The sequence below is a fragment of the Rana temporaria genome, chromosome 2 (assembly GCF_905171775.1).
Source record: "Rana temporaria chromosome 2, aRanTem1.1, whole genome shotgun sequence".
NCBI lineage: Eukaryota > Metazoa > Chordata > Amphibia > Anura > Ranidae > Rana > Rana temporaria.
The window spans coordinates 350,066,268-350,092,651 of record NC_053490.1 but is presented as its reverse complement, the minus strand read 5'-3'; the positions used below and the strand labels follow the sequence as shown (position 1 = coordinate 350,092,651).

The 26,384-nt window shown below is 46.8% G+C and overlaps 2 protein-coding genes across 6 annotated transcripts in view; one reads left to right on the top strand and one right to left on the bottom strand.

Annotated features, from left to right (window-relative positions):
- PLEKHA6 (pleckstrin homology domain containing A6) overlaps positions 1 to 26,384 on the bottom strand; it is a 1,721,986-nt gene that overhangs the window by 277,070 nt on the left and 1,418,532 nt on the right. The gene's annotated exons all lie outside the window — the stretch shown is intronic.
- On the top strand, positions 19,766 to 25,156 carry LOC120928440 (filaggrin-like). Its single transcript, XM_040339543.1, has 2 exons — positions 19,766 to 20,864; positions 24,537 to 25,156. The coding sequence occupies exons 1-2, from the start codon at positions 20,048 to 20,050 to the stop codon at positions 25,130 to 25,132; spliced, it is 1,413 nt and encodes a 470-aa protein (XP_040195477.1). The 5' UTR covers positions 19,766 to 20,047; the 3' UTR covers positions 25,133 to 25,156.

Sequence of the window (26,384 nt, the reverse complement as noted above, 5' to 3'; positions counted from 1 at the left end):
AGATGCTGGAGGTGTGGGAAGAGGGGAGGAACCCTAATGCATATTTTCTGGGCCTGCCCTAAGATTTTAAACTATTGGGGTAGGGTCCGGGAAATAACACAGAGATTTAGTGGGACGCAGCTACCAGACGAATGGTCTTTTTTTCTGTTGCAAGATACAGAGATGTCAGCGAGACGATATAAGAGAACAATGACCTGCCACCTTCTAAATGCTGCCCGAGCATGTATACCAGGGACGTGGAAGCAGACATCCCCTCCAACTATAAGAATGTGGCTTAACAGAGTTGAAAATCTGAATAGAATGGAGGATTTGGTTTGGACCTCAAGGCAAAAACGGAAGGTATATTTAGAAACATGGGCAGAGTGGAACACATTCAGATATTCGGAGGAGGGAAAGGCCCTGATGGACGCGGATTGAGGGAGGAGTGGACGGGGGGGGGGGACCTGATGGGGGGAGGAACTATGAGTATTTTTTTTTTCCCTTTATTATTAATTTTTTTTCTTTCCCATTTTTTGGTGCTTGTTTTGTTTAGTTTGGGGGGGGGGTATAGGGGAGGTAAGGCAGGAGGAACAGATTAGTTGCCCCAAGCCCGACGGGATACGGATCTCCCGTCAGTCAGGTGGCAAAAGGGAAGGAGGGCAAAATGGTATTAGGGGAGCGGATCAACAAAGTAGACCTGGGGTAGTATGGAAGGATCAAGTATAGGAAGAGAGATAATGTAACAGATTATGAGCCTCCTTTCTTCCCCCAAAAGAGATCCACTTCCCCTTTACTTTTTGTTTTTACTTTTACTAGATGAATTGTTATGAAGATAATACTGTTACTTATGTATTGACTGACTTTAACCAGAGGAATGCCTCCTAGGTTTCTGTATACTCTTGCTTTGCTAAAAACCAATAAAAGAAGATTAAAAGAAAAGATATGGAGAACATGTGGGGAAAATTAGTGGAAATATACCACAACCCAAGTGAGGAATTAATATAGGCATCAGAGGACTGAGTGAAGACATGATACTATGGCTGGTTTCACACTGATACTACGCGACAGTCATACAACTTTCATCCTACTTTGCTCTGCGACATCAGTCCTACATCGGTCCTACATCCATCCGACTTGAATGAACAGGACACTACGTTTATCCAAACAAAAACAATCCCAGTGTGAGATAAATTCCTTTTACTGCTGCTGTAATCATTATGTCAGATGTCAAAAGTCAGATGGTTAGGACAAGGATCCTACTTTGATCTGACTTCAATGATATTGAATGGGCTGAAGTATGATCAAAGTCGGATCAAAGTAGTACAGGGAGCATTTTCAAAGTCGGACGAACTTGTGTCGGACCAGTTAAGATGGCTCCCATAGGGAAACATTGATTTTCACACGTCATGCGACATTAGCTCCCAATGTCGGAGCATTTTGTTGCACCAGTGTGAACCTGGCCTAAAGGAACTCATATAGAAAGAAAAAGAGAGACTCCCAGACTAATTACCTGGTGATTTCACGTTAGCAACATAATCCTGGTGTGGTGTGCAGTGTCCTCTGGGGGTGATAGCTGGGTATATATCTATCTATCACACATACATACTATATGCATTCCACACTTGGGTTGTGGTTTACTTATACTTATTTTCCCCACATGTTCTCCATTTCTTTTCATCCTATTAATAGTCATAAGTTTTGTTATTTTAGCACACATCACCACCTACTACAGTATATTCATTCACAATTCAATATTCTTACAGAAATTCACTAGAGCTGTCATCTGCGTTTATAACTACCGGTACTATGACATGGAGACCCATAACCCTCTGGGGGTTTGCACGTGTGTACCTTGGTTTTTCATGGGCCACTGCCACAGCTCCCGGGACAGACACATCCCTGGCAGCCCTCAATTTGCAACACTGCACACTGAATCTGTAGCTGACTAGTAAGTAACTCAGGGATGGATATATTTTTTCTTCCCCCCCTTTTTCTTTTTTTGAGTTAACCATCCAACTACAATGGTATCTATATATTTTTTTTGCAGATACGCACCTTGCACCCACGCCTAAAGTAGAGTGGATTCCACGAAACGCACGCGTCATGCATTGTCATGTGTTTACAGCTTTGATTATTGTGAACTTTCTGCAATCATTAATGATTTTAATATATATAATTTATGATATGGATTACAAGCCAGCCCACAATAATTATACTTTATAGTGCAATGTGTTATTCATGACCTCTGTGTGTATATATATGAATTACAATGATAATATGCCATCATATCTGTATGAATATGAAAGAATAAATGTGCCATCATGCATTTGACCACTTTACCAGCTATGTGTGATGTGCTTCATCTAAAGTCCCAAACCTTTTCCTTTTAAATTTCAGATTCAGGGATGGAGGCATAGAATGTCGTGGGCCAAATTTAAAGTCCCCAAACCCCCCTTTATTATATTATTTAATAATATAAGCCAAATAAAATAAGTGAAAGTGAGCCAAACTAAGAGTCAACAATGACACACAGGAATAGCAATTGTATTGCTATTACTATCAATGTTAATGCATATGTATAGCCCAAATTTCTTTCAGAAGTAGAGTAGAGAAGGGCTAAACCCCTGATAGTTTATATGTTGCTGTCTATACACTATCGGGGAAACTTCCCTTTACTTCCTGTCCCAGAGAGACACCACAGGAAGTTAGAGGACATCTCCCAATATGAAGCAATTCCACTTTTAGACAGTTGTCTTTGGAACAAGAGACATTTTCCCATTAAAATATTTGCCCCTTACCTTTTGTACTGGAGACAACGCTAATATTTTGAATTTAATATTTTACCAGTACAAATAGAGTTGGATCTTCCCAGTGGCAATACATACATCCAATAAAAACTTTGCAGAAAGCCTAATTCTTTCCCACTTTAGCCAATTTTTTTTTTTAATTTAGGATAAAGATATACTTTAAAGTGTATTTTAGGCTGGGTTCACACTGTTGCAAATTGGATGTGGATTTTTCTCTGCATCAGTATTCGCAAAACAGGATATTGTGACCAGCTCTCTATGGAGCTGGTTCACACATTTCAGCAGCGGCTCCAGTGCGAATTGCACATAAGTCCTGTGCGTCTTTTGGTCCGTTTCAGGTCCGAATTCAGCCAAAAACTTGGGCTGAAATCAGACCTGAAACAGTGAATGAGGATGCACCGGACCCGTATTGTGAGCCGGAGCCCGGAGCATGCTGCAGTGTGAACCCAGCCTAAAGGATAAGTTCTCCTTTAAGGAAAAAAATTCACATATTTTTGCTGAAAACAAAATGCCTTTATTAGTTTTTCCTGCAGGTACCTGAAAAACACTGCAGATACAATATCAGGCTCCTGTAGGTATTTCTTACAGCTTTTTTGCCTGTACCTCTGTATGAGCTTTCAATTTTAAAGCTGTAGTAGAGCTGGGGGACCTACACCTGAATCATCTCTGACACCTTGAGAATTTGCCTGACAGATCTGGTCTGAACAATCTCACTAAAAGGCACCTGGAGGCAAGCAGTCCCCCTGAGAGCTACACTGGCACGAATACCCCTATAGTATTAGTACACAGCCACCAAGATGTTGTATCTCATTATTCACAAGGCCATATAGCAGCTGCACTCTCTTATGCACTTATGAATATTGAGATACATAGTCCTGGTGGCCGCTGTATCCTTAACAAAAGATGAGTCCTAAGCTATCAGTGGTAAAAAAAAAAACATTGCTGGCAATAATAAAAAAAAAAAAAATGGAAAAAACCCCATTCCAACAACATGCCCCTCCAATCCATACCAGAACCCTCATGTAAAAAAAAATGGAGTGGGTCTCCCCCAAATTCCATACCAGATACTTATCCGAGCATGCAGGAAAAAGGGGGAACAAGCAAGCACCCCCCCTCCTAAACCATACCAGGCTACATTACTCAGGTGCTTTAAAGCCCAAGACAAGTCCCCATGTTGATGGGGACAAGGGCCTCCTCCCCACAACCCTGGCTAGTGGTTTTTGGGTTCTGCAAGCGATGGGCTTATCGTAATCTGGAAGCCCCCTTTAACAAGATATGCCCCCAGATCCCCCCCCCCAAATGAATACCAAAAAAGTGTATTTCCTGGCCCGCTCCTTAACAACCAGCTAATCACTGGTTGAAAAGGATGCCAGTCTGCTTTTAAAAAAAACTCTGCTAAATGCCAGTGCCCAGCGAGTTTAGTATTTACTTTAGAAAAGTTTAGGAGCTCAGTGTTTTTTCTGCCAAAATGCTGCTGCTCCAGAATGCACTGGCAGAGGGATTTTTTTCTGCCACTAAGCTCTCCTGCCAAAAAACGCTGATAAAAGCCTACGTGTGCATAAACACATAGGAGAACATGCAGGGAAGTTTAGAGGCAGTAAAAAAAAAGTCTGATGCTAGAAAACAGCAGCATGAGGCCTTATAGTCTGGAGTATCCCATACCCTGCACCCTTTCCCACTGATCAATTTATCAGCAATAATTCACTAAAATAATATTCTCCTAGGCTGCTTTCATGTGTCAGTGTGCTTGAGATCCGTGCTTCGGTGTGCTGGCAGCCTCTGCGCTAGTGGGAAAGAACCCTGTTGATTAGGGATGCACCAATACCAATTTTTTTATGAGTACAGATACTTTTTTTTGCACTCGTCAATACCAATACCTACCACAACTGTTTTTTTTTTTCACTTCAGATGTCAGCAATGGTACAAAGAATTGAAAGTTATTTACAAAAAAAAAGAAAAATAGATTTTTTTTAAATTTTGTGCTTTTTCAATGTGAAATGTGTAAATATATGTTAAAAAATATTAAGGAATAAAGCAAACCAAAAAAACGTAAACAAAAATAAAATAATTCAAAGCAGGAAAATAATAATTAAATGGAGGAAAATACAGAGTTAATTAAGGTTGATTAAAGTAAATCAAGGGTCAATAAGGGACAACAGAGGAACATTTAATAAAAAACACAAAAAAAAATGTTTTTTTTTTATTTACTTGACAGGTTGCTTTAAACAGACTTCGGGGCAGATCCACAAAGCACTTACGCCGGCGTATCTCGAGATGCGCAGCCTAAGTGTAAATATGCGCTGCCGTATATAGATACGGCAGCGCATATTTACACTTAGGCTGGCGTATTTTTACGCCCACGATGCGCCGGTGTAAAAAAATTACGTCGGTCGGAAAAAAATATTTTTCAGGCGTATCTCGTTTTTGGGATACTGCGCATAGGCGCAGTATCCCAAAAACGAGATACGCCTGAAAAATATTTTTTTCCGACCGACGTAATTTTTTTACACCGGCGCATCGTGGGCGTAAAAATACGCTGGACGCACCATTGTTTTGCTATGCAAATGAGGTAGATACGGCGATCCACAAAATTATGTTTGTCCGGCGCAGGCTACGTGCTATGCGCGTAAGCTGTACGTCCGGTCTAAAGTTACCCCTCATAAAAGCAGCTTTAACTTTGCACCAGACGTGTGCAGGTCAGCTTCAGCAGCACCGTTAGGGACGAGCTGAGCAGCCACACTTGCAGGACAACAATCTGTATGCCAACATGCCAGGGGCATCCATGATCATAGCTATACTACTGGCTTTAGATGCGCGTAGAAGGAGGAGGGCACGGAGGAGGAGAGCACAGGAGAGGATATACCGACCGCGCATAAACGTCTTTGGCATGGAGGATTCGGAGGTGTATCGCATCCTGGAATTAACCACAACCCTGAAAGATGACATCACCAGCCAGACACGCCGCTCACATGCAGTGGAGCCACTGGTCAAGGTCCTGGCAACACTCCATTTCCTTGCCAGTGGCTCGTTTAAGCATACAAGTGGAGTTGTGGCTGGCATGGCACAATCCTCCATTAGCAGATGTGTGCACCAGGTTGTCCCCGCAATCCTCAGACGCATGGCCAACCAAATCATCAGACCCACCCAGGAGCATCTGTGGGTGAAGGCAATGCGTGATTTCTACAGAATTGCAGGATTCCCACGCACCATGGGGGCCATTGATTGCACACGTGGCACTACGGCCACCCCATGACACAGAGCACATATACCGTAATCGGAAGCACTGGCATTCCATCAACGTACAGGTGATAGCCGATGCCCAATGCCTCATATGGCACGTCCGTGCCAGAAACCCAGGGTCCTGCCACGACAGCTACATATACCGTCAAAGCCCCATCCCAACAGAATTCGAACAGAACGTGTATGGGACAGCTGGCTGGTTGGTGAGTGACATGGGTGTCAGGCATGACTGTCCGCCCCCATGATGCACACATCACGAGGGGCACATGCACGACTAACATCCTCCTGTCTTTTCCCTTCCAGGTGACTCTGCATATGCACTTGGACCCCATCTCATGACTCCATTCCGGAATCCTGAAACCCCAGGAGAGCAAAGATACAATGATGCACACACACGTACCCGTGAAATGGTGGAACGCAAATTTGGCCTCCTGATGTCCCGTTTCCGATGCCTGGATAAGTCTGGGGGTATCCTGTTGTATTCCCCAAACTTCGTGTGCCAGATCATCGGTGCATGTTGCATGCTGCACAACTTCGCCATGAGAAGGGGCCTGGAGATTGACATACGTGATGACCTGACCCCCGAACCAGACAATCCCCCCATAACCGAGGCTACCCCGTCTTCTGAGGGAAGAGCAGTCGGGAGATGCCTCACAGTAGGCATCTTTGCACATTAAACACACACATTCATCATGGCACAAGCAGAATGCACGCATGCACACCACTGTGGTCCCTAGCACACACACCCCACATCCGTATCAAATTGGATTAGCCCAAGTCCACCATTCAGGACTTGTGAGCAGCAACGCCACAACAAGGCTCCAATTATTTGAAAAAGAGAGGGCCTATTTTAACGTGCATAAGTCGCAGGGTGATACTGCGGATGCACCAGTTTGAAAATGTGCCAACGCCCCGATAGTAAGGGAATTTGAATGAAAGCTAATAGTTTGGGCTTTAAGGGCACACAGTACAATTTGTATGAAAAAACTAGAAAATTTATTGGTATGAAATATCATAAAATCAGTTATAAACATAAAATCAAAATTAGAAATCAAGTCAATAGCTGGTACTACAGGGGTTATAAGAACAATGATATAGTCTCAGTATACAAAGGCTTAATTAGAAAGCAAAGTTGAAGATATGATCTTATATTGTGTAACCTGAGTAGTATTCCGGAGGTTAATGGAGGGCTTGCTCTACATGTTGCGCGCTTGAACTAGTGCTTCCTCAGGAGTATAGATATTTGAATAGATAGGCCGCATGGGGGGTAAGCAAACGACGGTCGTGTATTATCCCCACAATGGCTGTGTATACAGACTAATACTGATCCAGCCTATTGTAGGGGTAGTATCATAAACACGAAACCAAAAAGGTAAAAGGTGTTGGGGCAGTCAATTGCTGGTAAGCAATAAATGTCAAATCCAGGGGTATAAACGTGCGGTAGTTCAGTGCTAGGTAGAATGGGCTGGACACAAATAGGCAAATGGATAAATCTACCAAAGCAGCCTATGAATCCCCAATCGATAGAAAGAAGGAAATTGTAGACAAGGCTGACAAGACAGAGTCCTAAAGGCCCGATTGCACAGGAGTCCGCACGTGTCCCCCAAGGAAAGGAATGACGCCAATACAGAATAATGTATTGGCGTCATTCCTTTCCTTGGGGGACACGTGCGGACTCCTGTGCAATCGGGCCTTTAGGACTCTATCTTGTCAGCCTTGTCTACAATTTCCTTCTTTCTATCGATTGGGGATTCATAGGCTGCTTTGGTAGATTTATCCATTTGCCTATTTGTGTCCAGCCCATTCTACCTAGCACTGAACTACCGCACGTTTATACCCCTGGATTTGACATTTATTGCTTACCAGCAATTGACTGCCCCAACACCTTTTACCTTTTTGGTTTCGTGTTTATACTACCCTTACAATAGGCTGGATCAGTATTAGCCCTGGTTCACACTGGGTACGATTTGGAACGATTTGAGATGCGATTTGACATGTCAAATCGCATCTCAAATCGGCGGCAATGGCACTGTCCTAATCAGTGCGACGCCGCATCTGCGATTTCAAAAAGTAGTTCCTGTACTACTTTTTGCGATTTCGGGCCGCGATTTACATTAAATTGCGGCCGAAATCGCGGTATAATCGTGCATTTTACCGCGATTTTGAATTCGCAGCAGTGTGAACCTAGGCTCAGTCTGTTTTTCACAGCCATTGTGGGGATAATAAACGACCGTCGTCTGCTTACCCCCCACGCGGCCTATCTATTCAAATATCTATACTCCTGAGGAAGCGCTAGTTCAAGCGCGCAACATGTAGAGCAAGCCCTCCATTAACCTCCGGAATACTACTCGGGTTACACAATATAAGATTGTATCTTCAACTTTGCTTTCTAATTAAGCCTTTGTATACTGAGACTATATAATTGTTGTTATAACCCCTGTAGTACCAGCTATTGACTTGATTTCTAATTTTGATTTTATGTTTATAACTGATTTTATGATATTTCATACCAATAAATTTTCTAGTTTTTTCATACAAATTGTACTGTGTGCCCTTAAAGCCCAAACTATTAGCTTTCATTCAAAGGCTCCAATTATGTTGCTGGACATTCATACACCATTCACACGGACCTGGGGGTTAATTCTCCCTGGTCCTGAGGATCACTTCTCCCCAACAACCGAGGGTGACACCCCTTTTCCGGCAGGATTGTCACCCCCACATTCATACACCATTCACACTGTAGCCTGCACTACTAACCGTGTGCTTGGGCTACAAAATAACATAAAACACTCATAACCTGAGTAAAATAACAAAGAAACATAAAACACTCATAACCTGAGTAAAAATAAAACAACAAAAAAAAACTACCGGCGCTGCCGTGCCCCACACCTGCGGCGGCCACGGCCCCTCAGGGGAGACTCATGGGGGGGGGAATCAGGAGGAGGAGCATCCCCTGGTCTCTGCACACCTGGCGGCCTGCCCTCCAACGCCAGGGCGATGCAGGTGAGGACCACATTGGTGTCCTTCTGCAGCCTCACCCCCGCCTGGATGGCTGCCGTGCTGGCTCTGACACCCTCTGTCAGGGCGCGCACCTCCTGACCCACGCCTGCTGTGGTGGTCTGCAGATCATACTTGTAGGTGATCACAGCTAAGGAGTTGCATGCCACATCCTGCACAGACTCCTTTATGGAGGCCATGCTGTCTGCCATGTGCTCCTTACTCATGGCAACCTGAGCCAGATGGCGGGTCTGGTGGGCCTGGTCCCTTCGCAGGTTTTCTGGCAGAACGTCTGCCACCCCCCTTGTCTTCCTGGTCGCCTTCCTGGGTCCTGATGTGGCTTGAGGCCTGGGGGAAGGGGAGACCCTTAGGGGGGAAGCCCTGTTGGGGGAGGAGAGGGAGGGGCTACCCCTGATGGAGGCCTGACTGGTGCCAGCCATAGGGGAAGACTCCTCCAAATGGAGAAGGACCTCATTGCCACTCATCACCTCCTCCTCCTCAACCACCTCCTGAGGAGAGCTGTGGCCACTCCCTTCCACAGATGACTCGTGGCTCAGGTGGTCTGAGTCAGACTGATGTCCGGGGGAGGCTGTGGACTGGCCAGATGGCCCAGCACCCTCCTGCACATCTGTGGATGACACAAAACATTCACAGGTTGGAGGATCCACACACTTGTCATATGTTCCCTTCCACCCCCACACATGCTACACACCAGATAGAAAAAAAAACACACTTACCTATCCTCAAGACCTCCTCAATGGAGTCAAAGCCTGGAACTCCCTCCACTTGATGCCTGTGGAGGCACTGGGCAACCACCCGCTCCTCAGCACTGAGCGTCACAGTAGTGGCTGGTCCCCCTCCAGTGCCCCTGGCATGAGTGGTCATCTTAGCCAGCTTACCTTGAACCACGCACCGCAGATCATTGATCTTTTTCAAGATCTCATTGGGGGTCCTGGCCTCACTCCCCAAAGCATTCACATCATCTGCGATCAATGCCAGGATCTCCCTCCTCCTGGCCACGGTGGTATTGGCACTCTCTGGCCCATGGAGGTACCGATCATATTGGGTCATGGCCCTGAAAATGATAGCCCTCTCCTGTGGGGAGTAATTCAGCTTCCTCTTCTTCCCAGCTGCTGACATGGCTCCAAAACACACACCTACAAACAACAGAACAAAAGCACCTTGCTTCAGGGGGGGAAACAAGAGGATGTACTTTTGCACTGGACGGGCGCATTTATGCCCTGGGCGTATCTCACTAATTACGCCGGGCCTAGTTCGTATCTCACTGATTACGTTGGGCCGAGTTCTGAGCATGCGCAGAGAGGCGCTGAACATAGTCAGCGTCACTGCGCATGCGCCGTCCGGTCGGCCCTTCATTTGCATGGGGTCACGGCTCATTTCAATGGAACACACCCACTTCCTTCCTACTTTCAATTACGCTGGCTTACGCCTCGCAATTTACGTTGCGCCGGCGCATCGTAGGGTGCAAATACTTTGAGGATACGGCACTTGCCTCTCTAAGTTGAGCCGGCGTAACGTAAATGAGATGCGCTATGCCGGTCTATATATGCGCCGATGTACGTGGATCTACCCCTCTATCTGCAGATCCAAGTTCATCCCTTTGATCTGTATATGAAGAAACAGAAAGATACAAAAATAAAAAATGTTTCTTTTTATTTTAAAATGTTGTTGATTTTTTTTTCTTTAACAGATCCAATTACCGGACTTCTTTAACACTTCAGTTGTCAACAGGGGAATCCCACTGACGGCTGAATGAGTCATTGGTTGTCAAGGATGTGGCGGCCCTGGTCCTTAACAACTGATAATTGCCTTTTTTTTTACATTTCAGCTGTAGGTGGGGATAACAGACTGACAGGTCATAGAACCAAGCCTCGGGTATCGGTGCATTTGCATGAGTACCAATACTTGTGTAAATTCTCAGTATCGGTACAGTTACCAATATTGATATTGGTGCAACCCTACTGTTCATAATCATGATGGGTGTACTACAATTGAAAGAGTCACTGCATCCAAAACTTAATGCACTTCAGGCGTTCATTTTTGTGTAGATAAATACAGGTTGAATCATTCAATCATTTTTACATTTTTGGGGGTCTCTAACAGTGCCAACAGCATAGCAATTTTAAAATAAAGCAATGAAAGTTTCATTCTTCTTCTGCCATATTATCTTTGTTACATCATGCATAAAGAATCTGTAGGAGAGTGTAAAGCCCCTTCTCAAAAGCCATTTTGATGCTCCTAGTTGGAAAATTAGGGACAGAGAACTGGACACCGGAAAGATGTGATAAAAATTAGTAGAGGATTTGATATAAATGTACCCAATCAAAAAGAAAATACAGTAAAACCTTGGTTTGAGAGTAACTTGGTTTGAGAGCGTTTTGCAAGATGAGCAAAATAATAAATAAAAGAGTATAGAAGAGAAGAGAGGAGCCTCCAAGTGTAGCAATATGGTTACATTTAATGGTACAACATTTAGCAACTTAGTGCTACACTTAGGCCCCGTACACACGGTCGGACCAAACCGATGAGACTGGCCCGTCGGACCGTTTTCATCGGTTCACCTCTGAAGTGGCCGTATGGCCTGATATGTGTACACACCATCAGTCCAAAATCCGATCGGGTCAGAAAGCGGTGACGTCAAACACACGACGTGCTGAATAAAACAAAGTTCAATGCTTCCAAGCATGCGTTGACTTGATTCTGAGCATGCGCGGGTTTTGAACCAATGCTTTTCTGTACTTACCATCAGTTTTGTCCAATAGGGCAGTGGTTCATCGGTTCGGTTTTGAAGCATGTTTAGAAATTTTGGACCGAAGGAAACCAGACCGATAGCCTATACACACGGTCGGTTTGGTCCGATGAAAATGAACAATAGGACCAAACCGACCGTGTGTACGTGGCCTTAGAGGTGCCACTCTTCTCTTTTATTCCCTGTAAATACTTTGATATACAAGTGCTTTGGATTCCAAGCATGTTTCTGGAACAAATTATGCTTGCAATCCAAGGTTTTACTGTATACGTTTTGGATGAACTGACCCTTAAAGTGACAAGTAAAAATTCAGCAAAATTACTTAGTATAAAGTCAAAACTTTGCATGTTTTGCATACAGTATGGAATGGATAAGACTCCTTTTGAGGTTTTGTACCCATCGGATAGATTTCCCTTCCTATTACATAGCTACAGCAAGAGGAAAACACCCTCTCTTAGCCAGTTGTCATGAGAATAGCTGTCCCCAGTGGAAGATTTACCCTTGCCCTTTGTTCTTGTGAGAACTACCAGAGGTTGACAGAGGAGTTAACCCTTCTAAACTTATCTAAAATTGAAAAAAAAAGATTGGGCTTTACATACACTTTAATCTGACTCACCAAATACAGCAAGAAGCAAGGTGCTTGTGCTGTGCTTGTGCTGTGTATTCATTTCGGAAGAGTGTGGGAACATGTACAGTGTATGAAAGATGAATAGGTGCCAAGGCCATCTATCCACAAAGTAAAATGAAGATGGGCCAAATATAAAGCTATAGCGAACCACCTACGATGGTATTCCCTTAAATCGAATTCACCCTTCAGGTATCAAACCCACCTGCAGAAATGAACTTAAGGGGTTATCATTGTAGACAGTTCGTTAGAGCTTTACATTTGTTTCCATCTTCATTTTACTTTGTGGATATGCAGCTTTGGCCCCTATTGGTCCCCCATATACATGCTCCCACCCTCACTCCAGAAAGTAAATATGAGTCAAGCTCAATTTTATTTTAATTATATTTTTTTGGAGGCATATTTATTGCACACTGTTATATATGTATATATATATATATATATATATATATATATATATATATATAAAAATAAATATTTTTCCATTTTGAAAATATTTACAGTTGCCTCCAGCCTCCTGAAGAAGAGGTGCTGTCTGCGAAACCTGTTGGGGTAATACAAAATGTCCAGATTCCCTCATGGGCCATCAATATAATTTATCATGTTGTGATTGCTTGGAACCAGTACATAATTAGTGTGGGATTTCTTTTTAACCCTAATTGTGAAGCATACTGTTGGGTTTCTGCTTTTTTTTTTGCTTACTTAAATATTCATGAAATAAATTAACCTTTTTTTTTTTACACCTTGTTGTAAATTTCTTATGGGCACCAATAAAGACCACCAGCTTATTGTAGTTTCTTATATACATGTCCAGACAATAGTGATAGCATAACATCTAAGCATAAATGTGACCACTGGTGGGAGATTACTGATCCACGATGAGTTGCAACATGTGTAATGCCATACAAAAAATATTTGGGATGGGACATTGTGTATACCCTCAAAAGTAATAACACATGTTTTATTAAAAAGTCACATTTTTAATGAGTATCACAAAGACACAAACAAATAAAGATTAAAAAAAAGCAAAAAAAAACCATCACAAATCATATATGTGCACTTAGTCACAAATATCCTAGGAAGTTATACTGAAGGTATCTCCAATGCAAACTTGTGAGGTTGATGCGTTTTGTGAGAATACAGCTTCCTCTGGACCTCTTTAGCTTCTATTTTATACTGTATGTGACACAAAACAGCGTTAAACAGAATATTTTAATTAGTAACAAATAAGCAGCATCATTTCATACAATCATAATCAAAAAGATAGGAGTTTAATGAAATAAAGGAGCGATAAGCCAAATATGTAAAACCACTAGGGGCTTCCCCTCTTCAGTAGTATTCTCACCTAGTGTAGTGTGATCTGTACAATTAAGTCAGGTCAATCAAGGCCTCTTATGCCACGTACACAAGACCATTTTTCATGTCATGGAAAAAAAGTTTTTCCCGACGTGATTCAGTGGCGGCTGGTGCTCAAAATTTTTGGGGGGGCGCAAACGAAAAAAAAAAAATTGCAGCCTCACTGTGCCCATCAAATGCAGCCACTGTGCCATCAATTGTCACCACTGTGCCATGTCATCAAACACAGCCAATGTGCCATCAATTATCATCACTGTGCCATGCCATCAAATGCAGTCACTATGCCATCAATTCGCACCACTGTGCCATGCCATCAAACGCAGTCACTGTGCCATGCCATCAAATGCAGCCACTGTGCCATGCCATCAAACGCAGTCACTGTGCCATGCCATCAAACACAACCACTGTGCCATCAATTGTCACCACTGTGCCATGCCAAACACAGCCACTGTGCCCCTCAATTGTCGCCACTGTGCCCCTCAATTGTCGCCACTGTGCCCTTTAATTGTCGCCACTTTGCCCATTGTTGCCACTGTGCATGTCACTGTGCCCATTGTCACCACTGTGCCCATTGATGCCAATGTGCATGTCACTGTGCCCTTTAATTGTTGCCAATGTGCCCATTGTCAACACTGTGCCCATTGTTGCCACTGTGCATGTCACTGTGCCCTTTAATTGTCGCCACTTTGCTCATTGTTGCCACTGTGCATGTCACTGTGCCCTTTAATTGTTGCCACTGTGCCCATTGATGCCACTGTGCATGTCACTGTGCCCTTTAATTTTTGCCACTGTGCCCATTGTCACCACTGTGCCCATTGATGCCACTGTGCATGTCACTGTGCCCTTTAATTTTTGCCACTGTGCCCATTGTCACCACTGTGCCCATTGTTGCCACTGTGCATGTCACTGTGCCCTTTAATTGTTGCCACTGTGCCCATTGTCACCACTGTGCCCTTTGCCGTCACTGTGCCCTTTGTCGCCTCTGTGCCCATTGTCGCCGCTGTGCCCTGTAAAATGTACTTACCTTTCTGCTTCCATGTCCCTCGATGTCTTCTCCCGCCCTCGATGACGCTTCAGCCAATCAGGTTACCTATAACCAGAATAGGCAGATCTGATTGGCTGAGACGGCCGTCAGTCTTATCCAAGGAACGCACCCCTGTGCGTTCCGAGGATAGACATCCGGGAGACGAGGGCTGTACTCGGAAAGCCTATCAGAGCCGCTGGCTCTGATAGGCACTTCCGCTCAGCCAACCAGCTGCCGTTATTCAGGTAACCGGCACCCAATGTCCGGCTATCTGAATAGACCAGCGGCAGCTGGCAACAATAACATACATTCATGCAATGCAATACATGAATGTATGTTATTTGCGAGAGGGGGTGGCGCTGCATCGCCCTCTATAGACAGCCGCCATCACTGCAGTTAGTAAAAAGTAAAAACGACATTTTAAGCAAAATAAAAATTCTTAAAGGGCCCGTTTTTTCTTAAAGGGCCCGGGCGCCCCCCACTGACGTGATTCCTTTCAAGCCTGCCTTGCATACACACGATCATGATAAAAAATGCTTGAGTAAAGCGCAGTGACGTACAACACGTACAACAGCACTATAAAGGGGAAGTTCCATTTGAATGGCATCACCCTTTGGACCGATTATGCAAATTTCCCTTTTCATAACTTGTTTCTGAGCATGCATGTTTTTTCCCCGTCGTTAAAGCCTACACACGACCGTTTTTCACGAGAAGAAAAACTATGTTGTGAAAAACGACGAGAAAAAATAGAGCAGGTTCTAAATTTTTAATGGCCATTTGTCTCGTTGAGAAAAATGCTCTGGAGCCTACTACACACGATCGTTTTAACGACCAATTTAAAAAAAAATTCTCATCATAAGTACGCGGCATTAGCCTCTCCCAGACCACAACCAGCGATCTCTAGGCTTCCCCGCTGCTATAATCTCAGACAGCCAGTAATATCCAGAACATGTATGCAAAGTAAAGGTTCTAATAGTGCTTATATCCTTTAAAAACGTGTTTTATTAAAATAACAGAGAAATGGGGGTACTCAGATTTCCCTGGTGCTTCCAGTGCACCAGGCTGTAATAGGCATCTCCGTTTTCCACACAAGCCTCCCAGACATCTAACAGGTTTGCAGCTCCTCACTGGTTCCAGATTCCTACAACGTCCTGGCCCCTCCCCTCAACATAAATTACTAGATTAGTACGGCACATCTGGTCCTATTTATGCAGTCCGTGTCCCCATCTCCACATTTCCATCTGGCCGTGCTGCCTCCTGGTGGTTCATCACCAGTGGTATTGAGCGGCTGGAAATTCTTTCAGGGGCGGCGCTTTTTTAACACCATCTACTACCAAGCCTCTTGTTTAATTCACTATCTACATGTGGACACGCAGATAGATGACAGATGTGATGTGGCCGCAAAACTTAATGGCCCGGATTCAGAAAGGACTTACGACGGCGTATCTCCAGATACGCCGTCGTAAGTCCAAATGTGCGCCGTCGTATCTATGCGCTTATTCAGGAACTGAGATACGCCTGAATTTTGCAAGATACGACCGACGTAAGTTTTCTTACGCCATCGTATCTTGGGTGCATATTTACGCTGGCCGCAAGGGGCGCTTCCGTAGATTTACGCATCGAATATGCAAATGACCTAGATATGCCGATTCACGAACGTACTTGCGCCTGTCGGATTTAGCTACGCCGTTTACGTAAGGCTTATGTCCGGCGTAAGTTTACCCCTCATAAATCAGGGGTAAGTCATATTAATGTATGGACGTCGGAAACATCGGAACAGCGTCGTATTTTACGTTGTTTGCGTAAGTCATACGTGAATGGGGCTGGGCGTAGGTTACGTTCACGTCGAAAGCATTGCGCCGACGTATCTTAGGGAGTATTTGCGACGTGATTCTGAGCATGTGCACATACGCCGTTCGATCGGCCATGCATTTACATGGGGTCACGCTTCATTATAATACAACACGTCCACTGCCTTGCTACTTTGAACTACGCTGGCTTACGCCGGCCCATTTACTTTACGCCGGCGTACATATGGGAGCAAGTGCTATGTGAATACAGTACTTGCCTCTCTACGTTACGTTGGCGTAGCGCATATGAGATGCGCTACGCCCGCTCAAAGATACGACAATCTGATTGCGGCCAATGTCTGTGGCCACGACCGGAAGTGACGGGGCTGGTTGTAGCATGGGTCCATTGCCATCTTCCCAGTCTGAGGTATCTTCAGCCTGTGGATTAGGAGGTGGGGAGGAACCCGCCCACCCAACTCAAGCCCGGTATCAGGTTATTGGTGGACCCTTAACCCGGGGTGTGTGGATGGCTTCCTGGGAAGTGTGGAGCTGTACCTTCCAGGTGGTATATAGCTTTTCTGGCTTCAGTCTCTCTGGTTTTTCCTGAGACATGGAGCTGTTTCGGAGCTACGCGATATATATACATACTTTCTAAGGTATCTTGTATGTTTTATTACATATTTGGCTTATCACTCCTTTATTTAATTGAACTCATATCTTTTTGATTATGATTGTATGCTGCTTACATATTACTAGTTAAAATAATCTGTTCGATTATAGTTTTAACGCTGTTTTGTGTCACATGCAAAATAAGAGAGAGACTAAAGAGGTCCTGAGGAAGCGGTATTCCTGCAAAACGCATCAATCTCACCTGTTATGCATCGGAGATACCATCAGTAGAACTTCATACAAAGGTTTTCCAGACATTTATGACTAAGTACACATATGTGATTTGTGATGTTTTTAAAAAAACATGTCTTTATATGTTTGTGTCTGTGATACTCATTAAAAATGTGACTTTTAAATAAAACACATGTGTTTTTACTATTGGGTAAGTCCCATCTCAAATATTTTTTGTGCGGAATTTTTTATAGTAGGGATGATACCGCCTTAAGTAGCATTTAAGGTAATAAGGAATCACCAGCCAATTAGTTTATTTTGTGTGTAATGGCAACAGTAGTTGGTACGGACAGGTGCAGTATGAGGCACAGTAATGCCTAGCACACACAATGAGAAAATGGGATGAAAAATCTCGCTTTCGGATCGATAACTGATCATTAGGACACAGCTGTTGAGAGCTAATCACAACATTTTATGCAAAAATATCCGAAGGGACAAGCACGAAAATGTTGCTTGTACGATAACAGAAGGAACAATTTTTGTGTAATTAGTATAGTATATATATGAAAAAAAAAAAAGTGTGACCAAGACCACGCATGCTCGGAAACAAAAATAATACATTACAATTAGTGCTGTCAGTTAAACGCGTTATTAACAGCGTTAACACAAACCCATGTTAACGCCATCAATTTTTTTATCGCGCGATTAACGAGGCGGCGTTCGGGGGTTATACCGGGATGATGCCTGCAGCCGCAGGCATCATCCCGGTACCGTTGTTTAGAGCGGGCGATCGGCTATCCAAACATAACAACCGATGCGGCTAAAAGCCGCTCGGTTGTTATCTCGGAGGAGCGGGAGGGGACATCCCCCCCCCTCCCGCCGCCTTTCGCCGCTCTGACCGGGCCTCCCGTCCCACCGGGAGACCCGATCCTCCATCCGGCGCCTTCTGTGTCCAGGCGGAGACTGACACTAAGCCGTAAACGGCTTTGATTCAGTCTCCGCATTGAAACCACGGAAGCGGCGTCATGACATCACTTCCGGGTTTCTCGGCTGCCAATGGCGCCGGATTTAAAAAAGTACACAGTATTCAGAATCGCCGTTTTCGGCGATCTGAATACTTTGAAGTGCAAAGGAGGGCTCGGAGGTCTTTTAGACCCCGATCCCTCCATAAAGAGTACCTGTCACCACCTATTGCTGTCACAAGGGATGTTTACATTCCTTGTGACAGCAATAAAAGTGATCAAAATGTAAAAAAAAAAAAAAACACAATTTAATATTATAAAAAATAAATAAATAAATAAGAAAACAAAAAAAAAATGTTTTAAAGGGTGAACCTCCTTAATCGCGCGATTAATCGTGAGTTAACTATGACATTAATGCGATTAATCGCGATTAGAAATTTTAATCGCTTGACAGCACTAATTACAATACATTACATAACTTCTATAGTTGTGTTCTGTCTTATGAGAATTTTCATAACTTTAGTAACCTATTGGTTTTTGATGTGAGGCTAGCATGCAAAAAAATAAAAAAAAAGATCATTCACCTTATATTCTCATTGTGTGTACTAGGCCAAACTCTGAAATAATTGAAGTGGATAAAGTATGACACAGAGGGGGTTATTTACGAATGGTAAACCCACTTTGCACTACAAGTGCACTTTCAAGTGCAGTCGCTGTAGATCTGAGGGGGACATGCAAGGAAAATAAAATAAAAACATAATTTTTGCTTGCACATGATTGGATGGTAAAATCAGCAGAGCTTCCCCTGATTTCAGAGCTTCCCCTCAGATCTACAGCGATTGCAACCCCATCAACCCCAGAGTGTGCTACATACAGTATGCGTGTTACAATATACTATTGAGGGAGATGCACCTTGTCTGCAGTGTATCGCTGAAACAAGACGTGAATAGCTTCATATGGTATAATAATACATTACACAAGTTAAAAACAAAACAAAAAAAAAACAGTAAGGATAAATGACAGGGAGATACAGAGGAAAGAAAGTGAAGTGCAAAACAAAGCACACCCAGATTCAAGGACTAATATACATGCCTCTTGTATTTAGAGATTTTTTGCTTATCCTGGAGTTCAGGTTTAAGGGGAGTACCCACCACTGACCACCAACACTTAAAGTGAACCTGTGATCATACTATAGACATTAAAGCACTTTACATATTTTTAGGAAGCAGTAAAAGAACTTTATAGCAGAACTCTGGGCAAATTTTTTTCCCTGTCCTTGTTGCTGATCTCCTACCTTCACCGAGTTTGCCATCCATATTCTTCTGAACTCTGTAGTTCCTCAGTGAGGCCCGGAGCAACTGGAAGTCAGTGTAGGGCCGGCCATGACAGGGTTAACAGAAACCCTAGTAGCTGTGGGGGGAGGAGCAGAGCAGGGGAGGAGAGATCACAGATATCTCTTACTCTCAGTTTCCCGGGCAGAGGCAGCGTGGGGGAGTGAAGTGCCTGCTGTGTCTGCTCAGCCTGCAGGGATTTCGCTTGTCCCAAATTGTCACGGCGATGGCTGCGATCGAGGATTTATTCGGGAGATTGAGGGCGGAGGCGGCTATCCGGGGTGAGGACTGGCTGCAGAGGCAGTTGGGGGCGCTTTTATCGCAGGATGGGGGGGACATGGGGCGCATGGCGTCGGGGCCTAGCCGCGTCCAGACCGGACAAGCAGCATCGGGGCCGGAGCACACAGGTGTGGTGCTGGCGGAGTCGGGGCCTGAACGGTCGGTCCGGGGAGCAGTGCGGGCACACGGGGACACAATTCAGGTCGCATCGGGGCCTGATCACACAGGCATGGGAGCAGCGTCGTCGGGGCCTAGTCACACAGGCCGGGGGGCCTCGCGGACGCGCTCGTCCCGCCCCCCCCCGCCGGTATTCGCCCAGTATATCCCCGGGACGGCAGAGGGGGGATAGTGGACATAGCAGGGCCCCTTCGGGCCCCCCCGCGAAGCGGGCGGCGGGTATTGTGTCGGAAGGCCCAGCCGGGGGCACCAGGAGTAGCGTGGGTGCAAGGGGGGGACGGCCAGGGGGCTCAGATGCGGCGGCCTTGCCCGCCCGGCGTGTGGATCAGGCAGTGACGGGCCCGGTGGTGGGGTCTCGGCGAGTGGGATCGCAGGCCACGGTGGCTAGCCCCCCAGCTTCCTCGGCTAGCCACTTGCAGGAGGTGGAGCGCGTCGGCAGCAACAGGGTTACGCCAAGCAGGAAAGCTTCGGCAAAATCGCCGCACGGGTCCAGGGCCCGCAGGGGGAGTGAATCCGGCCCTGGGCCTTCGGCCTCCGGGACCGAGCCGCCCGGTGGGTCATCATTGGAGGAGGAGGATCGGTCGGAGGGAGAGCGGTCGGGATCTGAGGACGAGGTCTTGCCCAGGACGATACCAGCAACGAGGGATTCGAGACGGTCGGCTGATGGGATTGCTTCCACGCAGCCCGGTAAGTCATTTTACACTGATGTTTCTAATAGGCAATGTGTTGATGTGGTTGAGAGGAATGTGGTTGTTGCACCGGCGTCCCAGGTTACGGATGCACAGGTGGGTATTGCTGGAGGTGATGTGGGTTTGCAAAGGTTTTTGTCGGGGTTAGAGGCTCTGGTCAGTCAGCTAAAAGGGGGGGACAGACCTCCCGCAAGCCCGGCGGCGGCTTGGGGGCCGGTCGGGGGAGCTACGGGGGTGGCCGCGGCGGCGGTGGCGGCTGCCACTACGCCGTTGGTGGTAGCTGGAAAGGAGGCAAGTGGGGGCGGCTTGGGGGCCGGGGCATCAGTGCAGCCGGAGGTTACCGCCGAGTCGGCGGGGGCCGCTTCAAAAAAACGGGATTTAGTACGGCTAGCGGATGAGGCTAGGGGACAGGTTTACACCTGTTACGATGCGCCGCTGGGGTCGCATCTAAAACAGGAGGTACGGGAAAAGATCTGGAAGAGCGAGTACGTGGAGATATTCGCGCTGTTACCGCTGGAAAAATTCAATTTGGACAGGGTAAAACCAGAGGATTCTAAGAAGGAAGATGAGGAGAAGAGGAGGTACAGGCTAATACCTCGCACGTTTGCAAACTGGTCGCAGGCGTATTCCATTTTGGCCAGTGTGATTGGCGAGAAGAACCTCGAGCACTGCTCGGCGCTCTTCAGTTACCAGGAGGCGATCAGTGAGGCCTACAGGTGCTATGGGGGCACAGGTTGGCTTAGATATGACGAACAGTTCAGGCAACGTCGGGCGATCAGGCCGGAAATTCGTTGGGACGCCAAGGACATTAGCCTTTGGATGCGGCTTATGACGGCTCCGAGGACGTCGGCGCCGTTTTTTCAGGGGGGGGCCGGCGGAGCCTCTTCCCTGGGACAGTCGGCCGGAAAGAAAAAAGGGGTTTGTTGGCAGTTCAACGAGGGTAGCTGCAAGTTTGGGGGGTCGTGCCGATACAAGCATGAGTGCTCCGGGTGTGGGGGTAATCACCCCTCTTCCCGCTGCTTCAAGCAGGGCAAGGGACGTCCCGGGGATTCTTCAGGTAAGAGGGAGCACCCCGGTGATGGTGAGAAGGATGCTGCCGTTTCTCGGTAGGTATCCGGACAGAGCGGCGGCTCAGCTCCTGGAGGAAGGTTTTACTGTGGGGTTCCGTATTCCTTGTAGCTTGACGGTGGTTCCGCCGCTGTCCAAGAATTTGCGTTCGGCTCTCCAACACCCCGAAGTGGTTTCTGAGAAATTACGGAAGGAAGTGGGGCTAGGCCGCATGGGGGGCCCGTTTGAATCCCCCCCTTTGGAGGGTCTGGTGGTATCACCGTTGGGGGTGGTACCGAAGAAGGAACCAAACAAGTTCAGACTCATTCACCACCTCTCATTTCCGAAAGGGGGGTCGGTAAATGATGCGATTGATGCGGGCGATTGTTCGGTGTGCTACACATCGTTTGACGCGGCGGTGGGATGGGTCAAGAAATACGGTCGGGGGGCGTTGATGGCCAAGTCGGACATCGAGGCGGCCTTCCGGCTGTTGCCGGTGCACCCGGACAGCTTCAGACTGTTGGGGTGTCACTGGGGAGGGGAGTTCTATGTGGACAAATGTCTGCCCATGGGCTGCTCGGTATCCTGTGCGTTGTTCGAACAATTCAGTTCCTTTTTGGAATGGGTGGTGCGAGACGTGGCGGGAGTGAATTCAGTCATCCACTATCTAGATGACTTTCTCTGCATTGGACCGGGGGGGTCACGGATTTGTGCAGTTTTGTTATCTACGCTAGAACACATAGCGGAACGTTTTGGGGTGCCTTTGGCGCTCGAAAAGACGGAAGGTCCTAGGTCTGTCATTCAATTCCTGGGCATAGTCATAGACGCCGAGAAGATGGAATGTCGTTTGCCGCAGGATAAGCTAGAAGGCCTCAAGGCGGAGGTCAGGGGTATGATTGGAGTGCATAAGGTGCAGCTGCGGGCTTTGCAGTCGTTGTTGGGTAAGCTGAATTTTGCCTGCAGGATTATCCCGATGGGGAGGGTTTTTTGTCGTCGGCTGTCGGCTAGCACTGCGGGTGTTAGGTTGCCCAATCACTATGTGCGGCTCGTGAAGGAGCATAGGGAGGACCTGCGGGTATGGCACTTTTTTCTAGAGGGTTTTAACGGCAGGGCCTTGTGGATGTCCGGCCCGGTCAGCAATTTTGACCTGGAGCTGTATACAGATGCGGCCGGGGGTGCGGGCTTTGGGGCCTTCTTTCAGGGTCAGTGGAGCGCTGGCTCTTGGCCGCAGTCTTGGGTGACTGCGGGCTTTACAAAGAATTTGGTGCTGCTGGAGCTGTTTCCAGTGGTGCTGGCGGTTGAGTTATGGGGCACGTCTTTCCGGGATCGGAAGGTGCGCTTCCATGGGGATAACTTGGGGGTCGTGCAGGTGATCAATCGAGTTACCGCATCTTCTCCCCCAGTGATTCGTCTCCTGAGACACTTGGTGCTGCGCTGTATGCAGCTGAATGTGTTTGTGTATGCGGTGCACTTACCGGGTGTGGACAATGTCGTGGCTGACGCTTTGTCTCGGTTTCAGTGGGACAGGTTCCGGGAGCTGGTGCCGGAGGCAGAGGAACGGGGGGTCCCTTGTCCGGAGTGGCTGTGGCAGATTCCATTGGAACAATCTCCACCTGGATTAGGAAATCGTTGAGTGCGGGTACTTGGGCGGCCTATGAGAAGGTATGGTCGGAGTGGAGCGATTTGGTGAGGGAATCGGAGGTTCACCTTTCGGGACCGGAGGTGAGGACACTGGTTCTGTATTTTTTGTCTAGAAACATGGAAGCGGGAGTGTCGCCGTCGGCGTTGGATAAGAAATTGGCCGGGTTGGCATTTCTGTTCAAATGGCAAGGGTGGCCGGATCTTACAAAGGACTTCTGGGTGCGACAAGCTCTGAAAGGGTACAGGAAACAGGGGCGGCGACCTGACGCTCGCCGCCCGGTGTCTTTCGAAGTTTTGAGAGGAATCCTGGCTAAAGTGGGGGCGATATGTTCATCCAGGTTTGAAGTTACATTGTTCCGCGCGGCATTCGCGCTGGCATTTTTTGGGGCCTTTAGGGTGGGCGAGCTGGTGAGCCCGTCGAAATTGGTCCAGGGGGGCATGGGAGTTGCGGATGTCGGTTGGACCCCGGAGGGGGTCACGTTGTGGCTCAGAAGGTCCAAAACGGATCAGAGTGGCAAGGGAAGGGCGGTTCATGTGGTCCCAATTGAAGGGTCGGAGTTGTGCCCGGTCGGGCTGGTAAGGGACTACCTGGACATACGTCCGGGGGTGGGGGGCGCCTTTTTGGTACACGAAAATGGGTCCCCGATGTCACGATATCAGTTTGTGGCAGTGTTTAGGAAGTGTCTGGGGGCATTGGGCCTGGTGGCAAAGGAGTTCTCGGCTCATTCCTTTAGGATCGGGGCAGCTACGGAAGCGGCAAGGAATGGACTGGGTGAAGAGGCAATAAAGAGGATAGGGCGTTGGGAATCCAGGCGGTTTCAATTATATGTTAGGCCGCAGCTGGTGGCTAGTTTGGGTTGAAGGTCTGGGGACTGGGGTTTTGAGTTACGGGGCAAAGGGGGTGACAGGGATTACTCAAAAGCGGGTTATCTCTATGTGGGTATGTTGGTGACGTATTTTTTTTTTGTTTACTGTTTTTCAGGTACTGGACCGCTTTTGGTCTGGATAATGGGCCACTCCTATGTGGTTCGGGGGGCCAGACGGGCGGATGATCGCCCGACCGGTCGCCAGCTGGGAATATCGAGACAGGAGGCGAGTGTAAGGTGGTTGGGGGTCCCCGGGATGTTATGGAGCAAGGTGGTGCCGGAGGTGCACAAATTTGCACAGCTGGACAGGCCACCGGAGGTTCTGGTTATTCACGCCGGGGGGAATGATCTTGGAGTGAGATCGATGATGGAGATAGCACGGGACATTAAATTTGACTTTCAGCGGATCCGGATGTCCTTTCCGGATACGATAGTGGTGTGGTCAGACATGGTGGCCAGGTCAACATGGAGGATGGCCAGGTCGGTAGAGGGGGTGAATCGGGCGCGCAGGAAGATAAACAGAAATGTGGGGCGGTTTGTGCTCAGGAACGGGGGGCTAGTGGTTCGGCACCCCGAATTGGAAGTGGACACATGGAGATACCTCAGGAGTGATGGTGTTCACCTCACGGACGTGGGGATTGATATGTGGGTGTTGCGTTTAGAGGAGGGGGTACAGCAAGCGATGAGGGTGTGGAGGTGCTCCCATAGGTAAGGGGTTACCTTTGGGTGCTGGTGGCGGGTGTTTTTGGACTTTGCAGGAGAAGATATTACCCCAAAGATGGACGCCAGTACCCAGCGGTGGGAGGGGTCCTGAAGGGGTTTCTAGTTCCCAGTCTACTAATGTAGCTGGAAGGTTGGTGAATGGGGGCACTGCGGTCAATGGTCGTCTTTGAGCCAGCTTCGGCTTGAGGCCTATGACCAGAGGTTAGGACACCGCAGTGCCAAAAAAGTGTTACATAGTTACAAAGTTTAAAGGTTAACGAGTTAAGGGTTAATGGGTCCTGCAAAGTCCAGCACCATGTTAGAGAGGTTATTATCTCAGGAAATAAGTGTTTTTTCTCTATGTGTTATTGGTTTTTGTTATTGGTTATTTATGATTATTTAAAGAGTATTTAAAATAAAGGAGGCTGCTACGGCCAGTTTTTACTCCAACACTAAGTAGTGGTCTCATTATTTATTAAAGGTTAAGTGGGGGTATTAACTGTAAAGGGGCTTTAGCGGTCAGGGTGAATTCTGGTATACCATAGTCAAGTGAGGCCCGGAGCAACTGGAAGTCAGTGTAGGGCCGGCCATGACAGGGTTAACAGAAACCCTAGTAGCTGTGGGGGGAGGAGCAGAGCAGGGGAGGAGAGATCACAGATATCTCTTACTCTCAGTTTCCCGGGCAGAGGCAGCGTGGGGGAGTGAAGTTCCCACCCACCCTCCCTTTATTCTGGGGTTTTATTGATTACGGTATTGATGGTATATGGATAAATTGGTATGTGGTTTGGTGCTGTTTTGGTGTTTTCTTTTCTTTCAGGTTTATGGATCACGTTGTCGTGGCAGTGGCGGGTGTTTTTGGACTTTGCAGGAGAAGATATTACCCCAAAGATGGACGCCAGTACCCAGCGGTGGGAGGGGTCCTGAAGGGGTTTCTAGTTCCCAGTCTACTAATGTAGCTGGAAGGTTGGTGAATGGGGGCACTGCGGTCAATGGTCGTCTTTGAGCCAGCTTCGGCTTGAGGCCTATGACCAGAGGTTAGGACACCGCAGTGCCAAAAAAGTGTTACATAGTTACAAAGTTTAAAGGTTAACGAGTTAAGGGTTAATGGGTCCTGCAAAGTCCAGCACCATGTTAGAGAGGTTATTATCTCAGGAAATAAGTGTTTTTTCTCTATGTGTTATTGGTTTTTGTTATTGGTTATTTATGATTATTTAAAGAGTATTTAAAATAAAGGAGGCTGCTACGGCCAGTTTTTACTCCAA

Coding starts and splice junctions, on each gene's coding strand:
- LOC120928440 (XM_040339543.1), top strand. CDS start 20,048: ATGGGGGGGACATGGGGCGCATGGCGTCGGGGCCTAGCCGCGTCCAGA. Junction 20,865..24,536: donor GATTGCTTCCACGCAGCCCG/GTAAGTCATTTT, acceptor ACTGTTTTTCAG/GTACTGGACCGCTTTTGGTC.